Source organism: Bos javanicus, chromosome 21, assembly GCF_032452875.1.
Source record: "Bos javanicus breed banteng chromosome 21, ARS-OSU_banteng_1.0, whole genome shotgun sequence".
NCBI lineage: Eukaryota > Metazoa > Chordata > Mammalia > Artiodactyla > Bovidae > Bos > Bos javanicus.
In genome coordinates this window covers 5,776,381-5,804,295 of record NC_083888.1, presented here as the reverse complement: position 1 = coordinate 5,804,295, position 27,915 = coordinate 5,776,381, and the positions used below count along the sequence as shown (strand labels likewise).

Sequence of the window (27,915 nt, the reverse complement as noted above, 5' to 3'; positions counted from 1 at the left end):
ATAGCCTGAAGTCAGACAGGTTGATTCCTCCAGGTCCATTCTTCTTTCTCAAGATTGCTTTGGCTATTCGAGGTTTTCTGTATTTCCATACAAATTGTGAAATTATTTGTTCTAGTTCTCTGAAAAATACTGTTGGTAGCTTGATAGGGATTGCATTGAATCTATAGATTGCTTAGTGTAGTATACTCATTTTCACTACATTGAGTCTTCCGATTTATGAACATGGTATATTTCTCATATTTGTGTCATCTTTGATTTCTTTCATCAGTGTTTTGTAGTTTTCTATGTATAAGTCTTTTGTTTCTTTAGGTAGATTTATTCCTAAGTATTTTATTCTTTTCATTGCAGTGGTGAATGGAATTGTTTCCTTAATTTCTCTGTTTTCTCATTGTTAGTGTATAGGAATGCAAGGGATTTCTGTGTGTTAATTTTATATCTTGCAACTTTACTATACTGATTGATTAGCTCTAGTAATTTTCTGGTGGTGGCTTTAGGGTTTTCTATGTAGACAATCATATCATCTGCAAACAGTGAGAGTTTTACTTCTTCTTTTCCAATCTGGATTCATTTTTCTTCTCTGACTGTTGTGGCTAAAACTTCCAAAACTATGTTGAATAGTAGTGGTGAGAGTGGGCACCCTTTCTTGTTCCTGACTTTAGGGGAAATGCTTTCAACCTTTCACTGTTGAGGATAATGTTTGCTGTGGGTTTATCGTATATGGCTTTTATTATGTTGAGGTATGTTCCTTCTATGTCTGCTTTCTGGAGGGTCTTTATCATAAATGGATGTTGAATTTTGTTAAAGGGTTTCTCTGCATCTATTGAGATAATCATATGGATGTAATTACTCATAAATTTGGATTTGGTAATTTGGGCTTCCCTGGTCACTCTGTGGTAAAGAATCCATCTGCCAATGCAGGAGATGTGGGTTTGATCCCTCGGTTGGAAAGATCCCCTGGAGTAGGAAATGGAAACCCACTCCAGTGTTCTTGCCTGGGAAATCCCATGGACAGTGGAGTCTGGCAGTCCATGGAGTTGCAAAAGAGTTGGATGCAATTTAGTGACTAAACAAACACACAAACAACAACACTGCCATTGTACTAACCAGTGTATCACTCTTGTAGTGTTTTCTATTTGTCTTGACTATTCTCAGGTTTCCTTTTTTCCTTTATATTTTATTTGGATTTAGTCTGTATCATTGTCTATTCTCGTTTATTAGTATATGAAACTGCTAGTGAGACACAACAGCATGCATGCAAAGTCCACACAGGAATAAAACTAGGTGGGGGGTCACACAGAGTCCTGATTGCTCTTCAGAAGTACCTGGGCTTGGTTAAAATGCAGTTTTTTCCCTCATCCCAGAAGTATGAAATAAAATGTGGAGCAGGCAAGGTATGTTTTAAGCTCAACAGGTAATTTAGTTGAACCATCAATAGACCCTATTTCCTCCTCCACCTTTGAAGGGTAGGTACAGAAGAGAGGGCTGAGAAAACACCTTTAGGGCCATGCTCTTCAGCATTTCCTCAGGGCCACACATCACAGGGCTCAGGCTAGTCTCCAGTCCACAAGTTGGTGTCTGTCTGCACTGCACACAGCTGAGAGGCTCGCCCTCGTCAGGCCTGGTCTGTGTGTCTCCTTGTCTGCTGTCTGTATCCCAAGGCCAGTGGCCCTCAGGTCCTAACTTGGCTCTGGTCTCCTCACTGTTCCTCCTGATTCCCCACAGGGTATTTCTAGAAGACTGACAAGTCTTTGTTTCCACCACTCAATAAGACCAGAAATAATCTCTAGGAAGCCAAGCTGAATCTACTCAATCACCACACACACACAGGGCTCTGTCTTTGTTTTACTGTAAATCATTACCATTACAATAATACTGATGGCATGGTGGACTACATTTTTATAAAGCCATTTGGTGTATAGTATGAGCTTTTGTTTGCTGTAAAAAATAGAGGTCAGCCTTAAAATTAACCACAAATGCCCTAAAAGATGTTACAAAACATGAATCTCTACCTCTTCAGAGGTAGTTTGGTGCTTCCAGCTCTCCACAGGCAGTTGGAGTTCGCTTATCAAATTTTACTTTCGATGTTCAAATAAGAAAAAAAAGAACTGGAGGATAATGAAACGACTAAACACTTTTTTACTTCAAGCAAGAAGATATTTGGTACAGAGACTGAAATAAATCAAGGAAAATGTTTCTGTTAACTGGAAAATAAAAGTAATATCTTAGTGTGACCTTTCACCAAAAAAAAATTATAGTAATAATTCAAGAGCTATGCTTGAACAGCTGTAACTGGAGGCATTTTAGATTTATAATATACATTTACATATAATGTTATTGTACTCATAAAAGCAGATATTATACAGAGAAACCCGACACATTTTTTCTGTTGTTCTAACAATTCCTCAAAAAGAAATTTTGTTGGGAAAGAATTCTGAAGGTTACCATATACAGCCTCTTTTGTGCTGCAGGGGCTGCGGCCCCCATGGGTGGAGCCTGTGTGGGCTTTACTAGTCCCCGAGGTCTCAGCTTCCACTTACTTAGCTTGGTAATACAGACCCTTAGCAAAACAGGATGAAGATGCAAAATGTGACCAAAAAATATGAGAGACTGGGTGGGGAAAAGTTGCATATGCTGCTCAGCTCTTCCCCTGTAAGGTTCTGCTTCTCCTCAGTCAGCAACCTGAGAATGCCTGAGGTGCCTCATGCGAGCCTTAGGAGAAGCACCCCTGTGGGGGCTGAGAGGTGGCTACTGACCTACCAACCCCTACCTGTCCTTCCAAAGAGGTAGGTGGCCTAGGAGGTGATGCTGACTTGGGGGCATTCTCCAGACTTTCTCTTATTCTGTGTTACTGCTTTGCACTCTGTTTGGCTTGGATTGCAGAGATTTATAGTGCAGCATCTCCTTCTGTTTCCAAGATCTCCTTCGCTCAGGAGCTCAGGTGCATGCTGCACTCCAGATGCTGGGCTTCTTGAGTAATGGTGACTCGGGGAGCAGCCTGACCTGGGTCCAGTGCCCTGGTGGACCCCATGGCCTGCTGGGTAGCTCTGCTGGCTGAGGGGGTGGCTCAGGACGCAACAGGGACACATCCCTCTCGGAGAGGAAACAAGAAACCAGCAAAATACAAGGAGTGGGGCCCAAACTCCCTTCTCTTGGCCATGGAGCCTGAGGGACGAGAACCTGGGGGATGTGAAAATTACCTTTGGGGAGCTAACAAACAGTCACCAGATTAAGTGGAAACAGCTTTCTGGGTACTTGCATTTCTAGGTGTCTCCAGACACATTTAAAAGGAATTCTTCAAGACTATGCCTTTTGTTCAGGCCCATTCAGTGTCAAGTTTCACCACGCTGCTCTCCCAAATAGGGCTGGGATCACAGTGAAAGGAGGGCCAGGGCTGGGGTCAGAGTGGAGAGAGGGTCAGGGCTGGGGTCACGGTGGAGAGAGGGTCTGGTAATAGGAACACCACAGCCTACAGTATGCACTCTCATGCCCATTATTATCTCATTTGATCCTTACTCCATCCCTGTGAGGGGAAAGGGCACGTCTGGTTCTTCCGACTGGAGAGACGCAGCACACAGCATGGAAGGCTTAAATACTTTCCACGGCAGAAGGGAGCTTGTGAGCCCTGAAGCCTGGCCCCTTAGTTTGGTCCTGCCACCACTGTTCCTTTGCTATCTCTAGCTCACTTTTGGGAAGTGAGTCATTTCTGTGGCCAAACACACCTGGAAAAGGTGGGTTGCCTTAGCACTTCTCAAATCATCATGAACACAGGCAAGGTGGGAAGGGGAAGGCCCACAACCAAGTTGGCTCCAAGTGTCTCAAATGCATGAATGGGCACAATTAGAACTAGAAGGGTTCTCTGGAGAAATCTATGAAGCCTGAGTCCTAACTCCAGTAAAATCCACTGGTATGCTTATATTCAACATTTTAACACAAAAACAACATTTTGTTAAATATATCTTAGGAGGGGGGAAGGTGGTAATAACGAAAGAAGGGCAAAATCTGTGGTCCCTCTGGGTCCTGAGGCCACAGCAGTGGAGAAGGGAGCATGTCCCACTCCCAGCAGCCCTCGCGGTGCGCTGTGCACTGGGAGCTACGTGGCCTTCAAGCTAACAGCCATGCTGACCATTGGGGATGAGGTGCCTGTTGGCTCCAAGGCTGTTCTTCAAACGGTCTGTCTCTTTGCCTTCCCTGGCTTCTTTCTTCTTCTCTTCCTCCTCTTCTTCCTCTTCATACTCATCCTCACTGTCACTTCTCACATCCCGGATGCTCTGGACAAAGAAAACAACGGGCTGTGAGAGACAGCTTTCCAGAAAGACTCTTAGGTAAATAAGCAAACAAATGGGCCCAGTTCAGAGGTATGACTCCCTTCAGAGAAAACACATATTCATTCACACAACCAAACATTCACCAAGACAGAACATATCAGGAATCATAAAACAAACCTTAACAAACTTAATTGAAATTATGAAAAGTATCTTCACGTCCTAATGGAATTAAGCTAGAAATCGTTATCAAAAAATAGTAGGAAAATTTCAAAACACTTGGAAATTAAACAACACCTTATAAATAAATCAAGGGATCAAAACAGTAAGTCTCAAGGAATACTAGAAAATACTTTTAATTAAAATAAAAATACAACACATTAAACTTGTTCATCTAGTTAAAATAGTGCTTAAAAGGAAATGTATACCTTACAAATGCTTATATTAGAAAAGAAGAAAAGGCTCTATTGATATGAGCTTCCAACTTTAAGAAACTAGGGGAAAAAAGAAATGAAAAATAAGCCCAAAGTGAGCAAAAGGGAGGAAATAACAGGGATGAGAAATCAATGAAATTGAAAACAGAGGTTACCTGAGTAGTCTTAAAACTATGAAAAAGAATTAAATATGTAGTTTAAAATCTTCTGAAAAAGAGTATCATCAGGAACAGATGGTTTCACTGGCAAATTCCATGAAACATATAAAGGAGAAAAAACACCAACTCTCTTCCAGAAAAAAAGAAGAGGGAACACATCCCAAATTACTTTATGAGGCCAGATTACCCTGATACCAAAACCAGACAAAGACAGTATAAGAAAATACAACTACATACTGATATCTTTAATGAACACAGACTTTAAAATCCTCAACAAAATGTTCCAAATCACAACTAGCAATGTATAAAAAATAGTACACCATGAGGTTTGTCCCAGTAATGCAAAGCTGGTTCAATATTTGGAAATCAGTGAATGTAACCCATCATATTAATAATATAAAGAAGGGAAAATGATTACATTAATTGATGCAGAAAAATCATATGACAAAATTCAACACCCATTCATGATTTAAAAAAAAAAAAAAAAACTTTGAAAACTCTGCAAAGAAGGACTACTTGATGGTGAATGACTGAATGCTTTCCCTCTAAGACTAGGAACAAGTCTGGATGTTCACTTTCACCATTCCTATTCACACTGCATTGGAAATTCTAGCCAATGAAATAAGGCAGGAAAAAGAAACAAAAGTCATACAAATTGGGAAGAAAGAAATAAAAATATCTTTATCTTCAGAAGACGTATTTTTTTTTAACGTTTTACTTTTTTGCTCATGCCATGTGGCATGTGGGATCTTAGTTACCCAACCAGGGATCGAACTTCGACCCCCTGCTTTGAAAGTGTGGAGTCTTAACTGCTGGACTGCCAAGGAAATCCCCAGATGACATAATTATTTATATAGAAAATATAAAGAATCAACCCCAAAATTCCTAGAATTAATATATGAGTTTAAAGGGTCAACATACACAATCTGTCTCTCTGTGTGTCTGTGTATCTTTATGTCTCTGTTCTCTTACTCTCACACACACAATCTTGACTTCTAAACACTAATGTAAATTTAAGTAAGTTAAGTCGCTCAGTTGTGTTCAACTTTTTGCGATCCCATGAACTGTAGCCTGCCAGGCTCCTCCAACCGTGGGATTTTCCAGGCAAGAATACTGGAGTGGGCTGCCATTTCCTTCTCATGTAATAAGCTGAAAATGTCCTAAAAAATATTATGTCTTAATTCCTGTAATCTGTGACAGCTAATTTACATGGTGAAGTTTTTTGCACATGTGATTAAATTAAGGATTTTTAGATGAAAGATGATCATGGCTTCATAAGAGGGGCAGAGGGGATCTGACATAGAGGAAAGGAATATGAAGACAGAGGTAGAAACTGCAGTGATGTAGCCATAAGCCAAGGAGTGCTGGCAGCCACCAGCAGTTAGAAGAGCCAAAGAACTGATTTCCTTCATGTGTGAACACACACCTGCCACACAGTTTTGATTTCTACTCAAAACTGATCATAGACTTCTGACCTCCAGAACTTCAGAAAGTAAAGTTTTGTTGTTTTAAGCCACCAAGTTTGTGGCAGTTTGTTACACCAGCCATAGTAAACCAACATGACTAGAAATTTCCAACTAAAACAGAAAGTTAAAAATGAGGAACATTTACAATAGTTTTATAAAACAAAACACTTAGGTACAAGTATAACAAAGCATGTATAGGATCTTCATGTAAAACTCTGATAAAAGAAATCAAAGATCTAAATAACTAAAGAGACATACTATGCTCATGACTTGGAGTTTTAATACAGTAAATATGTTAATTATCCCCAAATTTATGTATAGATTCCACATAATACCAATTAAAATCTTTCTTATAGATAAGCTGATTCTAAAATTTATATGGAGATGCAAAGGAACTAGAATAGAGACAGCAACAATGAAAAAGAAGAATAAAATTGGAAAACTTGAATTACCCAATTTTAAGACTTGACTATAAAGTTACAGTAAAAAAGACTGGATGGTATTAGCAAAGGGGTAAACACATAGATCAATGAAACAGAAAAGAGAATCTAGAAATAGACTCACACAAATACGGCCAATTGAGTTTTGACAAAGGTACAAAAACAATTCAATGGAGAAAGGGTAGTCTTTTCAACAACTGATGCTGAAGCAATTAGAAATCCTTAGGCAGAAAGTAAATTTTAACCTTATACAAATGTTAACATAAAATGAATCATAGATTTAAATATAAAAAATAAAACTACAAAACTTTCAGAAGAAAACCTACAACCTAGGGTTGAGTAATGAGTTCTTTGACATGATACAAAAAGCATATTCCATTAAAAAAATGATAAACTGTACTACATCAAAATTAAAACTTTTGCTTTGTAAAAGAAACAGTTTAGAGAATAAAAATACAAGTTGCAAACTGGGAGATATTTGCAAATCCCATATTCAACTTGTAGGATAATAAAACATTCTCATAACAATGTGAAAAAAAATTTTAATGGGAAAATATATAAAAATAGACACTCTATGAGGATAAAGGCTGTCCACGTGAAAAGATGTTCAACATCATGAGCCATTAGGAAAATGCAAATTAAAATCATGATTAAAAATTTAATTTAAATTAAAATCAGAATTTTATTCTAAAATTAGAATTAAACTTAAAAATTCTGAGAATACCAAGTGCTGACAAGGATGCAGAGTGACTGGAAGGAACTCTTATACATTGCTGATGGAAATGCAAATTGGTATAGACACTTTGTCTCAGCATTCCTACCCCTGAGGATCTATCCTAGAGACAGATACAATATTAATGTTCACACAAAAGCAAATGTTTACAAAAACTCTATTCATAATTGCCAAAAATTGAAAGCAATCCAAATGTTCTTCAACAAGTAAATTAGTAAGCAGTTGTACATCCATAGAGACAAACTTCTGATATTTATAAGACACTGGATGAATCTCAAAGGCTTTAAGTCAAAAGTTTGTTTCCAAAGGTTACCTACCAAAAGACATACTAATGTACTTTTCATGACATTCTTTAAAAGACTAAACTGTCGGGATGGTGAACAGGAAAGTGCTGCCAAGAGCTGGGGTGGAGGGAGGAGCTACTGGAGTGGTAGAATTATTCTATATCCAGATTATAGCAATGGCTACACAAATCTACACTTGTGTTGGAATTCATAGAACTGTACAACAGTACAAAAATATTTTACTGATAAGTTTAAAAATAAAACAAAAGCATTTCTTGTTATAAAGCAAACATGATGGTTTTCCCCAGTAAACATCTGCTAAGTAAAGTATTACTCATGTGGGCATTTTGGTTGTCAGGATATTTTTGCTTTGAGGGATAGGATGTTTCCTGTTTTCTTTATGCAGGAATGTCCTTCCAAGACAGTTCCTAATAAAGAGTTATATGTTTTTCCTTGGGTTCACAGTATTCTGAAAGGAATTTTGCCAGGAAAACTCCTAGAGGAATAAAATTGTTCCCAAGGAAGGCAGATGGAATTGTCACAGATCAGACTTCACTACAAAAGATAAAAGATGGTGTGAACTATTAAAACAATACCAAGAACTCAAGTTCTGTGCAAGGCCAGCGTTGGACATGATCTCTGACTCTCTAAGCTGGTTCACAAATGTATCTATTAACCCTAACCTAGAGCAGAAAAAAAAACATGGAAGGTGAGACTGTTTCCTCACACATCATTTTTCAAAATGACATCTATAACCATAAGGGTTTTCCCTTTTGTGACCTGAAGACTAAAACTGAATACCTCTGGAGCTTCTTGGGGTATGTGTAACCAAACACTTCTTTGTGCAGACAAAGGCCTAAACGACACCAACAACAATGTACACATTCTGCTGTCTTAATCACAGAAATACAACTCCATAGGCCCTTTTCTATACGTTCTGCTCTTTTCTACAACACAGAAAGTGTCTCAAAATAAACAAAGCTCACTGTAAACCCTGAGGAATAAACTTGGCATCACATCAGTTAAGATGCAACAGAGAGGGAGAGGGTGGGATGATATGGGAGAATGGCACTGAAACATGTAAAATATCATATGTGAAACGAATCGCTAGTCCAGGTTTGATGCATGATACAGGGTGCTCGGGGCTGGTGCACTGGGATGACCCAGAGGGTCATGGGGAGGGAGGTGTGAGGGGGGTTCAGGATGGGGAACACATGTACACTCATGGTGGATTCAAGTCAATCTACGGCAAAACCAATACAATATTGTAAAGTAAAATAAATAAATTAATTAAAAATAAATAGATAAAAATAAAAATTAGAGGGGAAAAAAAAAAAAACCAATGCAACAGAGAAAGGCAACCTTTCCACAACTGGCTGGGAGCCAGAATCAGAGTGCTGCCCCCTGCAGACAGAGTCCTTCAGGGGAGAGCCATGCTTGGTTGATGTTTGCTTTCATGGACAATGCCCCTTGGCTCTCCTTCTCATTATTTAAATGATTTTTGTAGGGAACAAGGGGAAATCTGAATCAGAACAAAGAAACTAATTTCTCCCTGAAAGTGAAAGTATGAACTGTTAGTCACTCGGTTCTGTCTGACTCTTTGTAACCCCCCTCCACTCCCCGTCATGGACTGTAGCCCACCAGCTCCTCTGTCCCTTGGATTCTCCAGGCAAGAACAGTGGAGTGGGTTACTATTCCTTTATCCAGGAGATCTTCCTGACTCAGGGTCTCCTGCACTGCAGGCAGATTCTTTACCGTCTGAGTCACCACTGACTCCACCCCTAATTTCTTCTTAGAAAGGCATACTAGCATCTTTCCACTCCATTAAAAGGTATTTATGTATTTACTTATGACTGTGTTGGGTCTTCTTGCTGCACTCGGGCTTTCTCTAGCTGCAGAGAGCAGAGGCTGCGCTCTAGCTGTGCTGCACAGGCTTCTCACTGCAGTGGCTTCACTTGTGGAGCACGGGCTCCAGGCGCACAGGCTCCAGTAGCTGCGGCACGCAGGCGTAGTAGCTGGGGCTCTCAGTCTCCAGAGCTCGGGCTCAGTAGTTGTGGCACATGCACTTGGTTGCTCTGCGGCACGTGGGACCAGGGATTGAACCTGTGTTCCCTGCACTGGCAGGTGTATTCTTAACCACTGGACCACCAGGGAAGTCCACTTCCACCCCTTTCTCAGGACTTGAGTAGCTGCTCTGGCTGAGAGATAAATTCACCCTGGAGGATGCTCACCACAGCCTGAAGCCACATCCTACATTCAGCACCCTCACCTCCAAGAAGAGGGCCTGGACCATATAGGGACTTTGGAAATGTATGACATCCTCACAGTCAGAAAGATTGACTTTCTGAACACTGTTGACTTTTAGTGAGCATTGGCTCGGGATGCCATACATCTAGCAATGTGCATGATACCCAAATGTCCTCCCAGACCTGCCTTGGTAATTATCCAGGCCTGGAACCGAACTCCATTTTACATTCAGGCACAGGAATTCTTGCATGGTTAATATATTCTCAATTCTTCAGGAATGCAACTACATACATAAATCAAAGGAAGACTATACTTCATTTTGTTCAGAACTTTACAATTTCAGAAAGCCATGTCACGGATGGCAACTCTACCAGTGGCATTTAAGACTGCACCATCTGAATTTGCAGCTGCCCCACTCATGGCGAGTCTCCACATAAGCAAACACAGCACCTGTCAACATGGCACATTCTCTAGTGCTCTCAGGTGCACGTTACACATGAAACGCATATTTTATTTCATCTTATTTCTTTTTTATTACAGTTGGGGCACTATATTGCTTTTTTGAAATCATGCTTTTGGGTGAGTGCTATTACTAGGAATTTAAATTCAGGCTAGTGAAGGGAGTGTGGGTCCAGTAGAATGGAGAACCGCTGCCCTTGGTGGTGAAGCTCAGAAAGGATTTCCTGTTACTAAGAGTTGTTAGATGCATGATGAATGATTGCACGTTATACAAACTTTAATAGTGTAAACTGGAAATTGAATGTAATGTAAATTGGAAATAAATATTAATAAAACCTCATATTATATTCAATTTCATCTTGTATATGCTACCTGTAATACGACAACAATGGCATCCTTAAAGGGTTATTTTTTTCCACTGCCTTGAAAATCCTCTGTTCTCTGCCTGCTCATCCTTCCCTCCTGCCTAATCACTGGAATCACTGATCTTTTTATTTTGCCATAGTTTTGTCTTTTCCAGAATGCCTTGTTGTTAGAATAATACAGTATTTAGCTTTTAAAATTAGCTTCTTTCACTTAGTAACAAACATTACTAAATAAAAAGAAACAAGCTATTAAGTTTTTTCACAGTTAATAGCTCATTTCTTTTTACTGCTGAAGACTATTCCATTGTCTGGATGCACATACCACAGTTATGCATCTACTCATGTATTGGAGGACATCTTGGTTGCTTCCAAGTGTTGGTAATTATAAATGAAAGTGCTATAGACACCCACACTATAAATGTGCATGTGCCAGGCACCAAACTAAGCAGTTAGTATGAACAATACCATTTCCTCCTCACAGCAATCCTAGGATATAGCACCCTTCTCTTTACTTTCATAGGGAGGAAAATGAGGCTTAGAGGGCTTGAGTAACTTTTTCAAGGTCACACAATCATGAGAGGCATATAGGATGAAAACCCTGATCTAAAGTTAGACACTTTGAACCACAGTGCTCTACAATCCCCTGCTGGAATACTTGGAGAGACAGGGCATCCAGGGGGTCAGACAGACACTGACATACCTTATTCTATTCTATTTCATTTAAAAATGATACAAAACTGATTTGGCAACCTATTAATGATCTTCAACCCCCAGTTTAAAAAACCTTGACTAAGGTGTGCTAGAAAAAAATGACGCTTTTCTAAATCAGCTGAAATCCGGAAAGTTTAAGATATAAACTACAATCTATATTCTGCAAAGTACCTTCTCAAAAGGTAAATCTTTTCCAGAAATTACAATACTTAATAAAAATAAAAAATAAGTCAAGCAAGCTCTAGGGGAACAAGGAATCTACTAATAAATACTTGTTAAAAGTCAAGCCACAGTGTTTTCTGGAACTCTACCTGTCTGCCTTGATGAGATGACAAGACTGCTTGTACCAGCAGCAGTGAGTCTTCTCTTGCAATCAGCCAGCTTCTTTTCTTGTATTGCCCTTCTCTTTGCTTGCTCTCTGCACACCAGTACCCCTTACTTCCCTATTTCTTAGTTGTTCCTGAGCTTGTAGAACTGGTCTCATGTAACTCGTTGGCCCTAACCCATCCCATAAATCATTAAGGACCAGAGAAAATCCATGCAAAAAGAAGGATCCAAAAATATCCAAGGATCTTCTTTGAAGAGTAAAGGGTGAATCTGGGCTTCAGCAAGCAAAGGACTGTAGTCACTGGGTGCACAACTCTTACATGTGCCAAGCATGTTGCAGCACACATGCTCCTTATTACCTGCTGCCAGCTGCCCTTGTTGAAGGGTTAGCTGTGTCATTACAGACATCACATTACTATTCTGATAACATTAGATAACTTTATGGAATTAGCAAAGATATCTAATACTTAACTGGTTGTTTTCCAGAAATGATGTGGGTCCTCTAGAATACATACTAACAATGTTATTCATTCCACAATTGGAACTTCATGAGTATAATTTCTGCAAGGTCTTTTAAAAGTACCTCCTTCCTCTTCTCAGCAACTCCCTTCAGTTATACAAAGTGATGGTGAAAATGAAGAACAAGTTACTTGTATAAAAGAGAACTTGTTACTGGTCTTAATAAGGGCTTTGGAACCCTCACATCACCAGTGGCACAAGTACTGGCAAATATCATTAGCCTGGCACTCCAAAAGGGCAGAGAAGACTTGCATTCAGAGGATGGTGTTGAAATCACAGTCACTGTGAAGGAAGGCGTGCAATCAGTCTGTCTGAGAGCATCCCATACCCTGAGAGAAACAGAAACTCTGCAGCTGGGACTGAAATATTCTCCCCTAGATTAAAGGCAATTGAAACCAACTTTCCCCTTTGAAAGGCATGTTCTAGGAGCAGGGGCACAGAGCTTAACTGAAGCATGTTCAAAGACTCATTCACCCAAGCACGGGAGAATCCTAAAGCAATGGACACACTTCCAACTTTTCCTAGTTAGCCTTTTTCTTTGGGAGTGGGGCTCATGAAAAAATGCTTGAACCTGTAACATGACACAGTAATTTGCTCTGGCTGGTGTCAAATGTCTCAGACACAGGGTACAGGACCAAGACCATGTCTCAGCTTCCTCAGTCCTGAGTTGGAGTCAGCAGTATTGAAAACATACCCTATAGCTGGCTTATTCATGGCTCCCAATTTTTTGCAACTGGTCTGTATACATAGAGTCCCTCTTCTTGATCTTCAGAACCAGGCTTAAAGGTTTCTTGCTTTGTAAACTGTCCCAACTCACCAGTACAAAATATATTCTATTTTCCACAGATGGTGTTTATTTTCATTACATTTGCTGCTATCTATATATCTAATTTCCTTAAGAAATTATTTCACTTTTCTAAGGCTTATAGGCTTTTAAAAATTAACTTCTAAAAGAAAAAGTAAGTTTTAGGGATAGGTAGATTCTGGAGAACATCTGGTCAGTCACATTTATTTTCCAGAAGAGATTAAAGCTACAGTAGTTGATCCCAGACAGCTCAGTGACTCGGTTTAGTGGAGAAGAACTCAAATTATAAAATGTGGCTCTTGATAAAAGTGCATGGGTTTCTTTAATATTCTCTATATTACCTGAAAATAAATTTAAAAGACTGTGTGGTAATTATCAAGTTGTGATGTAGAAAATGATTTGATATCATAAACATACTTTGCTTTGGGGATTAAAACCATTAAATTAAGCATATTTTCTATACATTCTGCATCCTTTCAACACAATTTTAAATTCAATAGCCTGAAAGTTCCACAACTCTAGTTCAGCAAAAATATACAAAACCATTTTGAAAAAAATCTTCAGGATTTAAGTAAGCAACATTTAGGAAATAACCATGAAAAGACAGAGGGTTAAGTATACAGCCCAGAAAATGAGTACTAAAATCTAAATGTTAAAGTTTGTTTCGAACGTTAGCATCAAATAAAGAATTCATATGCACCATTAAGAGAAAAAATTCAACATGACAGAAAAGCAGATAAAAGATATAAACAGATGACTCACAGAAGAGACGGCTATAGACAACTATACAAAATGCTCAAGCTTAGTAATAAGAAAAATGCTAATTAAAATAAGACAAAAATCTCATGTTCATCAAACTGGTAACTATTGAAATGTCTGATGGCGAGGATGTGGGGCAAGAGAGACTCTCAAAGATGGCAGAGGAGTCAGTGGATGTGGAGTACATCTCTCTCCACAGATACACCAGGAATACACTTTCAGACACAGAAGCACGCGCAGAACACCAGCTTAGAGCAGACAGGAGTAACTGACCAGTGGAAAAGAATATATAGAACCATGCAAAACTAGGTAGGACAAAGGAACTGGGGGAAAAACAGGAGTATTAGGAGGACTGGTGGAAAAGGAAATGGCAACCCACTCCATTATTCTTACCTGGAGAATTCTACGGACAGAAGAGCCTGGTGGCTAATTTCCATGGCATCACGAAGAGTCAGACATGACTGAGCATGTACACACACACACACACACACACACACATACACACACACACAGTAGAATTGGACCAGCCCTCGGTGGGTGGGGGAACTGAAGCAGGGGTCTGATCCCCACATCGGGACAACTGTCTGAGTCAGAGGAGAAACATTTAAGGCTGAGAGTGAAACAGCTGATCTATGGCAGCGCAAACTGAATGAGAATCAGACAGTTCTTGCTGCAGCCATACATATGCCGGGCAGGAACGTGGGTCTCCTGGAAGGGACAGCGACTAGAGTTTAGGGATTGTGGAACAATCCCAGGGCGAGGGCTGCTGTTGACTGCGGAGAGACGGACTGAGGGGATATGAGGGAGGAGATTGTGAGGGGAAATGCCTGTGGAGGAAAGCCAGGCAGCCACAGAAGCAAGAGGATACTGCTCAGTCACGCGTAGGGGGTGGAGCCATCACCATAGCCTCTCTCCCCCCACAGGCCAGTAACAGCAGCTGAACAATAGAGAGGCTGGCCCATCAAACTATGGAGGCACTGAACTACAGAGTAGGACCCCAGTCAGGGGGGCCCTCTATGTTCCTGACACACTGAACAACAGAGAAGGACCCTAGACAAGGGAGCCCTCTAAGTGCCTGAAGGGGCAGAGGTATGGAGAAAGACTGGCCAAAGAGGCCTTCTGATCGCCAGCTACAAAAGGCTCGAAAAAGACTCTGATAGGGCCATGACTCCTGTCGCGGAGGCAGTCAGAGTCCCTGCACACTTGGTGCTGCCAGGGTCCCTGCAAGTCAAACAGCTGTGCCACCTTCACGCTCAATCTTCAATGAGGCAGAGCAGCCACAGGCAAAAAATGTCTTGCGTCTATGCGTGCAGGGTCGCTTCAGTCGTGTCAACTCTTTGCGACCCTGTAGACTGTGGCCTGCCAGGCTTCTCTGTCAGGGAGGAGGGTTCTACAGGCAAGCATACTGGAGCATATTGGCCAAAACTGGTTGCCATACCCTTCTAGATCACTATATTTCCTGCTGCCCTAGCCGCCAACCCCGCTGAGTACCTGGTGCTGCCAGGACCCCTGCGACCTAAGCAACTGCACCACCTCCATACCTGGTGGCAAACCCAAGTCCTCCAGGGCAGCCTCAGGAGCTAACCCCAGTGGACGACCCACAGGTAGAGGTGGAAATAAAACTACAGTTGAGACCCAGGGACAGTGTGGCTAAGGAAGAAGACCCAAATCCCTCCCACCAGCTGTACAAGCTACAGATTAAATCCACACAATCAACTAGGCAGACTCTGTGTCTATGGAATATGTAAAAGGTCATTGAGAGCTCCTACAAAAGAAAACGCACTAGTTCTGATAGCTGTGGACCATGGAGGCAAGAACACACAGGAGTAGGACAAGATTGGAATCTGAGCTGCCCTACAACAAATCCAGAGATCAGCATAGTGTTGGAGGGCATCCTAGGGAGGTGAGGTGGACTGTGATTCCCAGTGAGGGAAAGAACTCTAACAGCAGTGACTCAAGAAAAACATTTATTATTCTTATGTTTTGACTTGTTCTGTAGAATCTTTTGGAATTTTTTTCTTTTTTTCCCCCTCTGCTGTAGTTGTTGATTTTATTGGCACTATGAAATCCAATTAAGCTTTTTATTTTTTCTCAGTCACATTTTTTATTGTTGTTATAAACCTCTGCCTCTGCATTGGGCTTTTGCAGTTCTGTGGAGTTTTCCTTTTTCTTTTTTTTTCTCTTTTTTACTTTTAATTTTTTAAACCTATTATTATTTTGTCTACATTTATTCCTTTGTTTGCTTTTCCTACTGTTCTTTTCCCCTTGCAGTTAATCTTAAACATATATTTTAACTTTGCATCTCTATTTTTCCTCTTTCCTTTCTTTCCTTTCCACTCAACATATTTGTTAGTTTTATTTTCATTGCTTTATCCCCAATTGGCACCTTGCTTTAGTTTTGTTTTCCAGTTTGTACTTTAGTTAGTTTTGTTCTGGTAGATATGACTTTTGGTTTCCTATGTTCACCGGGTCAATTTGCTTATGTGTGTATATGTATATGTGTGTATTCAGTCACACTTGTTATTGTTATAAACCTCTACTCTACATTGGGCTTTTGCAGTTCTGCGGAGTTTCCCTTTTTTTCTTTCTTCCATTTTTTTCTTTTCTCTTTTTTATAATTTTCATTTTTTAAAACCTATTATTATTTTTTCTATATTTATTCCTTTGTTTGCCTTTCCTACTGTTCTTTTCCCCTTGCTGTTAATCTTTAATGTATAAAAATCTTCTTCATCTACCTCGATTTAACTTTGCATATCTATTTTTTATTTCTTTCTTTTCCTCTCAACATATTTATTAGTTTTGTTTTCAGGGCTTTATTCCCCACTTGGCACCTTGCTTTAATTTTGTTTTCCAGTTTGTGCTTTAATTTGTTTTGTTCTTAACTGGTAAATATAATTTTTTATTTCCTTTGTTCACTGGTTCAATCTATGTACTTTATTTTTGTTGGACTGTTTTGACTTTGCTCATGGGTATATATGTATATGTGTATATTCCATTATTTTAATTATTATTTTCCTGATTTTGTAACTGTCATTTATCTGGGGATCATCTTTTGTTTCTCATTTTTGGATATTTGTTTTAATCTCACTTAATGCCATAACAAACCATTTGTGGAATCTTCGTTCCTGACCAGAGATCAAGCCCTGAGCCTTTGGAGTGGGGGCACTGACTCCAAGACCCTAGACTACCAGACAACTAACCCTAGGGGGTATCAAATAGTGAGAACTCACACAAAGGAAACCACTTGAATACAAGACCCGGCATCACCCAACTACCAGTAGCACCCTGTGCAGGACGCCTCATCTAAACAACAAACAAAACAAAAATATAAACTCAATCATCAGAAGACAGGATTACCACCTCACTCAGCCTTGCCCATCAGAGGAAAAACAAACAAACAAACAAGTCAGCACAAATCTCACCCTATACAAAGCTTACACAAACCATGGACCAATCTAAGAAGGGCAGAAACCAAAAGGAAGAAAGAATTCAACCTCTTTCAAGGAAAAAAATTCAACTTTCCTTGCAGGCTGGGAAAAGGAGACCTCAAGCACAATAAGTTAAAAAAAAAAAATGAAAAGACAGAGAAATACTACACAAATGAAGGAACAAACTAGAAACACAGAGGTCCAAATAAATGAAGCAGAAATAGGCAAACTGTCTGAAAAAGAATTCAGAATAATGACAGTAAAGATGATCAAAAACCTTGAAAACAAAATGGAGAAAATGCAAGAAACAATTAACAAAGACCTAGAAGAATTAAAGAATAAATATACAGAGGCAAACTACAGAATTACTGAAATTAAAAATATTCTAGAAGGAATCAATAGCAGGACATCTGAAGCAGAAGAACAAATAAGTGAGTTGGAAGATAAAATGGTAGAAATAACTTCTGAAGAGCAGAATAAAGTAAAAAGTATTAAAAGAACTAAGGAGAGTCTGAGAGACCTCTGGGACAATATCAAATACACCAACATTCAAATTATAGGGGTCCCAGGAGAAGACGAGAAAAAGAAAGGGTATGCGAAAACTTTTGAAGAGATTATAGTTGAAAATTTCCACAACATGGAAAAGGAAATAGTCAATCAAGTTCAAGAGGCACAAAGAGTCCCATACAGGAGAAACCCGAGGAGAAACATGTTAAGACATATACTCATCAAACTAACAAAGACTAAACACAAAGAAAGAATATTAAAAGCAGCAAGGGAGAAGCAACAAGTAACATACAAGGGAAACCCCATATGCTTAACAGCTGATCTTTCAGTAGGAACTCTGAAGGCTAGAAGGGAATGGCAGAATATATTTAAAGTACTGAAAGGGAAAAATCTACAACCAAGATTACTGTACCTGTCAAGGATCTCATTCAAAATTGATAGAGAAATAAAAAGCTTTCCAAACAAGCAAAAGTTAAGAGAATTCAGTGCCACCAAACAGTTTTATGACAAATGTTAAAGGGACTTATATGGTCAAGAAATACAAGAAAAGAAAAAAGATCTACAAAATCAACTCCAAACAATTAAGAAATGGCAATAGGAACATATACATCAATAATTACTTTAAATATAAATGGATTAAATGCTCCAATCAAAAGACATAGACTGACTGAATGGATACAAAAACAAGACCCATATATATGCGGTCTACAAGAAACCCAATTTAGACCTAAAGATACATATAGACTGAAAGTGAGAGAGTGGAAAAATATATTCCATGCAAATGGGAAGCAAAAGAAAGCTGCAGTAGCTATTGTCATATCAGATGGAATAGATCTTAAAGAAGATTACAAGAGATAAGGAAGGACACTACATAATGATCAAGGGATCAATCCAAGAGGAAGACAAAACTATTGTGAATATCTATGCACCCAACATAGGAGCACCTCAATACATGAGACAAACACTAACAGACATAAAAGGAGAAATTGACAGTAACACAGTGATAGTAGGAGACTTTAACACCCCACTCACACCAATGGACAGATCATCAAAACAGAAAATTAATAAGGAAACACAAGTCTTAAATGATACATAAGATGAGATGGATCTCACTGATATCTTCAGGACATTCCATCCAAATGCAGAAGAATACAACTTCTTCTCAAGTGCACATTCTCCAGGATAGACCACATCTTGGGTCACAAATCAAACTTCAGTAAATTTACGAAAACTGAAATCATTTCAAGCATCTTGTCTGACCACAACACTGTGAGGTTAGATTATCAATTACAAGAAAAAAAACTGTAAAAAACACAAACACATGGAGATTAAACAACATTTCTAAATGACCAACAGATTACTAAAGAAATCAAAAGGGAAATGAAAAAATTTCTAGAAGCAAATGATAATGAAAACACAACAACTCAAAACCTATGGGATGCAGCAAAGGCAGTCCTAAGAGGGAAGTTTATAGCAATACAATCCTACCTCAAGAAACAAGAAAAACATCAAATAGACAACCTAACTTTACATCTAAAACAACTGGAAAAAGAACAAAAAAACCCCAAAATTAGTAGAAGGAAAGAAATCATAAAGATCTAAGCAGAAATGAATGAAAAAGAAATGAAAGAAACAATAGTAAAGATTAATAAAACTAAAAGCTGGTTCTTTGAGAAGATAAACAAAATTGACAAACCTTTAGCCAGACTCATCAAGAAAAAAAGAGAAAAGAATCAAATCAACAAAATTAGAAATTAAAAAGGAGAGGTTACCATAGACAATGCAGAAATACAAAGGATTATAAGAGACTATTATGAACAACTATATGGCAATAAAATAGATAACCTGGAAGGAATGGACAGATTCTTAGAAAAGTCCAATCTTTCAAGACTGAACCAGGAAGAAATAGAAGTTATGAAAAATCCAATTACAAGCACTGAAACTAAAGCTGTGATCAAAAATCTCCCAAAAACAAAAGCCCAGGACCAGATGGCTTAACAGGAGAATTCTATCAAACATTTAGAGAAGAGCAAATGCCTATCCTTCTAAAACTCTTTCAAAAAATTTCAGAGGAAGGAACACTTCATTTCTGGGAGGCCACCATCACCCTGATACCAAAACCAGACAAAGACAACACACAAAAAAAGAAAATTACAGGCCAATATCACTGATGAACATGGATGCAAAAATCCTCAACAAAATTTTAGCAAACAGAATTCAGCAACACATCAAAAAGCTCATACACCATGATCAACTTGGGTTTATTCCAGGGACACAAGGATTCTTCAATATATGCAAATCAGTCAATGTGATACACCATATTAACAAATTGAAAGATAAAACCATATGATAATCACAACAGATGCAGAAAAAGCATTTGATAAAATTCAGCACCCATTTATGATTAAAACTCTTCAAAAAAATGGGCATAGAAAAAACATACCTTGACATAGTAAAGGCCATTTATGATAAGCCTACAGCAAACATTATTCTCAATGGTGAAAAACTGAAAGCATTCCCCTTAAGATCAGTAACAAGACAAAGGTGTCCACTTTCACCACTATTATTCAACATAGTTCTGGAAGTCCTAGCTACAGCAAGCAGAGAAGAATAAGAAATAAAAGGGATCCAGATTGGAAAAGAAGAAGTAAAGCTCTTGATATTTGCAGATGACATGATATTGTACATAGAAAACCCTAAAGATAGTGTCAGAAAATTACTAGAGCTAATCAGTGAATTTAGCAAAGTCACAGGATACAAAATCAATACACAGAAATCACTTGCATTTCTATATACTAACGATGAAAAATCAGAAAGAGGAATCAAGAAGTCAATCCCATTCATGATTGCAACAAAAAGAATTAAATATCTAGGAATAAACCTACCTAAGAAGACAAAAGAACTGTATAGAAAAAATTATAAGACACAAATGAAAGAAATCAAAGATGACATAAACAGGTGGAGAGATATTCCATGTTCCTTGATAAGAAGAATCAATAGTGTAAAAATGACTCTACTACCAAACACAATCTACAGATTCAATATGACCCCTATCAAACTACCAATGGGATTTTTCACATAAGTAGAACAAAAAACTTCACAGTTTATATGGAAACACAAAACACCCCAGAAAGCCAAAGCAGTCTTGAGAAACAAGAATGGAGCTGGAGGAATCTACCTTCCTGACTTCAGATTATATTACAGAGCTACAGTCATCAAGAGAGTATGGTACTGGCACAAAAACAGAAATACAGAACAATGGAACAAGACAGAAAGTCCAGAAATAAACCCATGCACCTATGGGTACCTTATTTTTGACAAAGGAGGCAAGAATATACAATGAGGCAAAGACAGCCTCTTCAATAAATGGTACAGGGAAAACCAGACAGCTACATATAAAAGAATGAAACTACAACACTTCCTAACACCATACACCACTTCCTAATACCATATAGACCATTCAGTTCAGTTCAGTTCAGTCACTCAGTAATGTCCCACTTTTTGCGACCACATGAATCGCAGCACGCCAGGCCTCCCTGTCCATCACCATCTCCCGGAGTTCACTCAGACTCACATCCATCGAGTCAGTGATGCCATCCAGCCATCTCATCCTATGTCATTCCCTTTTCCTCCTGCCCCCAATCCCTCCCAGCATCAGAGTCTTTTCCAATGAGTCAACTCTTCGCATGAGGTGGCCAAAGTACTGGAGTTTCAGCTTTAGCATCATTCCTTCCAAAGAAATCCCAGGGCTGATCTCCTTCAGAATGGACTGGTTGGATCTCCTTGCAGTCCAAGGGACTCCCAAGAGTCTTCTCCAACACCACAGTTCAAAGGCATCAATTCTTCAGCGCTCAGCTTTCTTCACAGTCCAACTCTCACATACATCCATGACCACTGGAAAAATCTTAGCCTTGACTAGATGGACCTTTGTTGGCAAAGTCATGTCTCTGCTTTTTAATATGCGGTCTACGTTGGTCATAACTTTTCTTCCAAGGAGTAAGCGTCTTTTAATTTCATGGCTGAAATCCTACAGTGATTTTGGAGCCCAAGAAAATAAAGTCTGACACTGTTTCCACTGTTTCCCCATCTATTTGCCATGAAGTGATGGGACCAGATGCCATGATCTTTGTTTTCTGAATGTTGAGCTTTAAGCCAACTTTTTCACTCTCCTCTTTCACTTTCAACAAGAGGCCTTTTAGTTCCTCTTCACTTTTTGCCATAAGGGTGGTGTCATCTGCATATCTCAGGTTATTGATATTTCTCCCGGCAATCTTGATTCCAGCTTGTGCTTCTTCCAGCCCAGCGTTTCTCATGATGTACTCTGCATATAAGTTAAATAAGCAGGGTGATAATATACAACCTTGACATACTCCTTTTCCTATTTGGAACCACTCTGTTGTTCCATGTCCAGTTCTAATTGTTGCTTCCTGACCTGCATATAGATTTCTCAAGAGGCAGGTCAGGTGGTCTGGTATTCCCATCTCTTTAAGAATTCTCCACAGTTTTGTTGTGATCCACACAGTCAAAGGCTTTGGCATAGTCAATAAAGCAGAAATAGATGCTTTTCTGGAACTCTCTTGCTTTTTTGATGATCCAGCGGATGTTGGCAATTTGATTTATGGTTCCTCTGCCTTTTCTGAATCCAGCTTGAACATCTGGAAGTTCACAGTTCACGTACTGCTGAAGCTTGGCTTGGAGAATTTTGAGCATTACTTTACTAGTGTGTGAGATGAGTGCAATTGTGTGGTAGTTTGAGCATTCTTTGGCATTGCCTTTCTTTGGGATTGGAATGAAAATTGACCTTTTCCAGTCCTGTGGCCACTGCTGAGTTTTCCAAATTTGCTGGCATATCTTGAGTGCAGCACTTTCACAGCATCATCTTCCAGGATTTGAAATAGCTCCACTGGATTTCCATCACCACCACTAGCTTTGTTCATAGTGATGCTTTCTAAGGCCCACTTGACTTCACATTCCAGGATGTCTGGTTCTAGGTGAGTGATCATACCATCGTGATTATCTTGGTCATGAAGATCTTTTTTGTACAGTTCTGTGTATTCTTGCCACCTCTTCTTAATATCTTCTGCTTCTATTAGGTCCATACCATTTCTGTCCTTTATTGAGCTCATCTTTGCATGAAATGTTCCCTTGGTATCTCTATTTTTCTTGAAGAGATCTCTAGTCTTTCCCATTGTGTTGTTTTCCTCTATTTCTTTGCACTGATCGCTGAGGAAAGCTTTCTTATCTCTTCTTGCTATTCTTTGGAACTCTGAATTCACATGCTTATATCTTTCCTTTTTCTCCTTTGCTTTTTGCTTCTCTTCTTTCACAGCTTTTGTAAGGCCTCCCCAGACAGCCATTTTTCTTTTTGCATTTCTTTTCCATGAGGATGGTCTTGATCCCTGTCTCCTATACAATGTCACAAACCTCATTCCATAGTTTATCAGGCACTCTATCTATCAGATCTAGTCCCTTAAATCTATCTCACTTCCACTGTATAATCATAAGGGATTTGATTTAGGTCATACCTGAATGGTCTAGTGGTTTTCCCTACTTTTTTCAATTTAAGTTTGAATTTTTCAATAAGCAGCTCATGATCTGAGTCACAGTCTGCTCCCGGTCTTATTTTTGCTGACTGTATAGAGCTTCTCCATCTTTGGCTGCAAAGAATATAATCAATCTGATTTCGGTGTTGACCATCTGGTGATGTCCATGTGTAGTCTTTTCTTGTGTTGTTGGAAGAGGGTGTTTGCTATGACCAGTGCGTTTTCTTGCAGGTATGACCTAAATCAAATCCCTTATGATTGTACAGTGGAAGTGAGAAATAGATTCAAGGGATTAGATCTGATAGACAGAGTGCCTGAAGAAGTATGGATGGAGGTTCGTGACATTGTACAGGAGGCAGGGATCAAGACTATCCCTAAGGAAAAGAAATGCAAAAAGGCAAATGGTTGTCTGAAGAGTCCTTACAAATAGCTGAGAAAAGAAGAGAAGCAAAAGGCAAAGGAGAAAAGCAAAGATATACCCATTTGAATGCAGAGTTCCAAAGAATAGCAAGGAGAGATAAGAAAAAGCCTTCCTCAGCGATCAATGCAAAGAAATAGAGGAGAACAATAGAATGGGAAAGACTAGAGATCTCTTCAAGAAAATTAGAGATACCAAGGGAACATTTCATGCAAAGATGGGCTTGATAAAGGAGAGAAATGGTATGGACCTCACAGAAGCAGAAGATATTAAGAAGAGGTGGCAAGAATACACAGAACTGTACAAAAAAGATCTTCATGACCAAGATAATCACGATGGTGTGATCACTCACCTTGAGGCAGACATCCTAGAATGTGAAGTCAAGTGGGCCTTAGAAAGCATCACTACAAACAAAGCTAGTGGAGGTGAAGGAAATCCAGTGGAGCTATTTCAAATCCTGGAAGATGATGCTGTGAAAGTGCTGCAACTCAAGATATGCCAGCAAATTTGGAAAACTCAGCAGTGGCCACAGGACTGGAAAAGGTCAATTTTCATTCCAATCCCAAAGAAAGGCAATTCTAAAGAATGCTCAAACTACCACACAATCCCATGCATCTCACACACCAGTAAATTAATGCCCCAAATTCTTCAAGTCAGGCTTCAACAGTACATGAACCATGAACTTCCAGATGTTCAAGCTGGATTCAGAAAAAACAGAGGAACCATAAATCAAATTGCCAACATCTGCTGGATCACTGAAAAAGCAAGAGAGTTCCAGAAAAAAAGATATATTTCTGCTTTATTATGCCAAAGCCGTTGACTGTGTGGACAATAAGCAACCCTGAAAAATTCTTAAAGAGATGGGAATACCAGACCACCTGATCTGCCTCTTGAGAAATCTGAATGCAGGTCTGGAAGCAACAGTTAGAACTGGACATAGAACAACAGACTGATTCCAAATAGGGAAAGGAATACGTCAAGGCTGCATACTGTCACCTGCTTATTTAACTTGTATGCAGAGTACATCATGAGAAATGCTGGGCTGGAGGAAGCACAAGCCGGAATCAAGGTTGCTGGGAGAAATATCAATAACCTCAGATATGCAGATGATACCACCCTTATGGCAGAAAGTGAAGAAGACCTAAAGAGCCTCTTGATGAAAGTGAATGAGGATCGTGGAAAAGCTGGCTTAAAATTCATCATTCAGAAAACGAAGATCATGGCATCTGGTCCCATCACTTCATGGCAAATAGATGGGGAAACAATGGGAACAGTGGCAGACTTTATTTTGGGGGGCTCTAAAATCACTGTAGATGGTGACTGCAGTCATGAAATTAAAAGACGCTTGCTCCTCTTAAGAAAAGTTATGACTAACCTAGACAGCATATTAAAAAGCAGAGACATTACTTTGCCAACAAAGCTCCATCTAGTCAAAGCCCTGGTTTTCCAGTAATCATGTATGGATGTGAGAGTTGGATGATAAAGAAAGCTGGCGCCAAAAAATTAATGCTTTTGAACTGTGGTGTCGAATAAGACTCTTGAGAGTCCCTTGGACTGCAAGGAGATCCAACCAGTCCATCCTAAAGGAAATCAGTCATGAATATTCACTGGAAGGACTGATGCTGAAGCTGAAAACTCCAATACTTTGGCCACCTGATCCGAAGAGCTGACTCATTGGAAAAGACCCTGATGCTAGCAAAGATTGAAGGCAGGAGGAGAAGGGGATGACAAAGGATAAATTGGTTGGATGGCATCACCAATTTTATGGACATGAGTTTGAGGAAACTCTGGGAATTGGTGATGGACAGCGAGGCCTGGTGTGCCACAGTCCATGGGGTTTCAAAGAGTTGGACATGACTGAGTGACTGAACTGAACTGAACACCATACACAAAGATAAACTCAAAATGGATTAAAGACCTAAACATAAGATCAGAAACTATAAAACTCTTAGAGGAAAACATAGGCAGAACAGTTGATGACATAAATCAAAGCAAGATTATCTATGACCCATCTCCTAGAGTAATGGAAATAAAAATAAAACTAAACAATTGGGACCTGATTAAATTTAAAAGCTTTTGCACAGCAAAGGAAATTATAAGGAAGGTAAAAAGACAACCCTCAGAATGGGAGAAAATAATCGCAAATGAAACGACAGACAAAGGATTAATTTCCAAAATATACAAGCAGCTCATACAGCTCAATACCAGAAAAGAAACAAGCCAATCAAAAAGTGGGAAAAAGACCTAAACAGACATTTCTCCAAAGAAGACATACAGATGGCTAATAAACACATGAAAAGATGCTTAACATTGCTCATTATTAGAGAAATGCAAATCAAAACTACAATGAGATATCACCTCATACCAGTCAGAATGGCCATCATCAAAAAGTCTACAAACAATAAATGTTGGAGAGGGTGTGGAGAAAAGGGAATGCTCTTCCAGTGTTGGTGGGAATGTAAATTGATACAGCCACTAAGGAAGATGGTATGGAGAATCCTTATAAAACTAGGAATAAAACCACCATATGACCCAGCAATCCCACTCCTAGGCATATACCCTGAGGAAACCAAAATTGAAATAGACACATGTATCACATTGCTCATTGCAGCACTATTTACAATAGCTAGAACACGAAAGCAACCTAGATGTCCATCGACAGATGAATGGATGAACAAGTTGTGGTACATACACACAATGGAATATTACTCAGCCATAAAAAGGAATGCATTTGAGTCCATTCTAATGAAGTGGATGAATCTAGAACCTATTATACAAAGTGAAGTAAGTCAGAAAGAGAAAGATAAACACCATATTCTAATGCGTATGCACGGAATCTAGAAAAATGGTACTGAAGAATTTACTTAGAGGGCAACAATGGAGAAACAGACATAGAAAATAGACTTATGCACATGGGGAAAGGGGAGGAGAGCGTGAGATGTATGGAAAGAGTGCCATAAATCTCTTTGTAACATATGGAAACACATTACCATATGTAAAATAGACTGCCAATGGAAATGTGCTGTACGGCTCAGGAATCTCAACCAGGGGCTCTGTATCAACCTAGAAAGGTGGGATGGGAAGGGAGATGGGAGGGAGGTTCCAAGGGAGGGGATCTATGTATACCTTGGCTGATTCATGTGATGTTTGACAGAAAACAACAAAATTCTGTTAAGCAATTATCCTTCAATAAAAATAAATAAATAAAAAAGAGAGAGACTGTCATACAGTTAGTTTGGCAAATTGTGTGGCAGCATCTGGTAAACTTGACTCAGGTACTCTACTTATAGAGAAACTCCCACACATTTCACCAGGAGACAGATGGAAGAATGTTAACAGGAGGATATGCAGACTTTAGATTATTCCATGATGGATTCTGTACAGGAGGGAAACGCACTGACCCACTGTAACACTGGCTTCTCTGGTAGCTCAGTTGGTAAAGAATTTGCCTGCAATGCAAGAGATCTCAGTTTGATTCCCGAGTTGGGAAGATCTGCTGGAGAAGGGATAGGCTACCCACTCCGGTATTCTGGCCTGGAAAATACCTGCACAGTCCACGGAGTCACAAAGAGTCAGTCACAACTGAGTGGTTTTCACTTTCACAGTAACATTTGTCAGTATGAATCATGTTATAATGAGTGAAGAAAAAAGTTGTACACTATATAAACTAAATCATACCATATATGTAAAGTTTAACAACAAAAAAAGCAATAGTTTAATTTTGGCTATATCCAAACATAACAAGCATTTAAAAGCATAGGTGGAAGGACATCAGCTTCCATGGCTCCCTCTGCAGAGGAAGAAGGGAGAGAGGAGGGGGTGAAATATACTGGGTTGTGCCATCTTCCTCCTCTAGATTTTCTGAGGTGATGCCATCCAGCACTCAGCAAGCACCCAGTGTATATTTGGTGAGTGAGTGAATGAACGAATCTAGTCCCACAAGATGAGAATCTTAAATACCATCTAAATGCAGGTAATCCCAAATTTGTATCCCAGCATGGACCTCCTTTCAGGCTTCAGGCCATTTCCTCTCAGCTGCCTGAGGCCTTG

At 39.3% G+C, this 27,915-nt stretch overlaps 1 protein-coding gene across 2 annotated transcripts in view; it reads right to left on the bottom strand.

Moving 5' to 3' along the window:
- Positions 1-1,829: 1,829 nt before the first annotated feature.
- The window catches only part of CERS3 (ceramide synthase 3), a 169,732-nt gene continuing 143,646 nt past the window's right edge, over positions 1,830-27,915 (bottom strand). The window contains exon 11 of one of the 2 annotated variants that reach the window (XM_061394236.1): positions 1,830-4,268. In XM_061394236.1, the coding sequence (XP_061250220.1) occupies positions 4,107-4,268 (162 nt within the window). In that variant the 3' untranslated portion in view covers positions 1,830-4,106. The remainder of the gene's footprint in view (positions 4,269-27,915) is intronic. The other variant, XM_061394235.1, reaches the window with a different exon arrangement.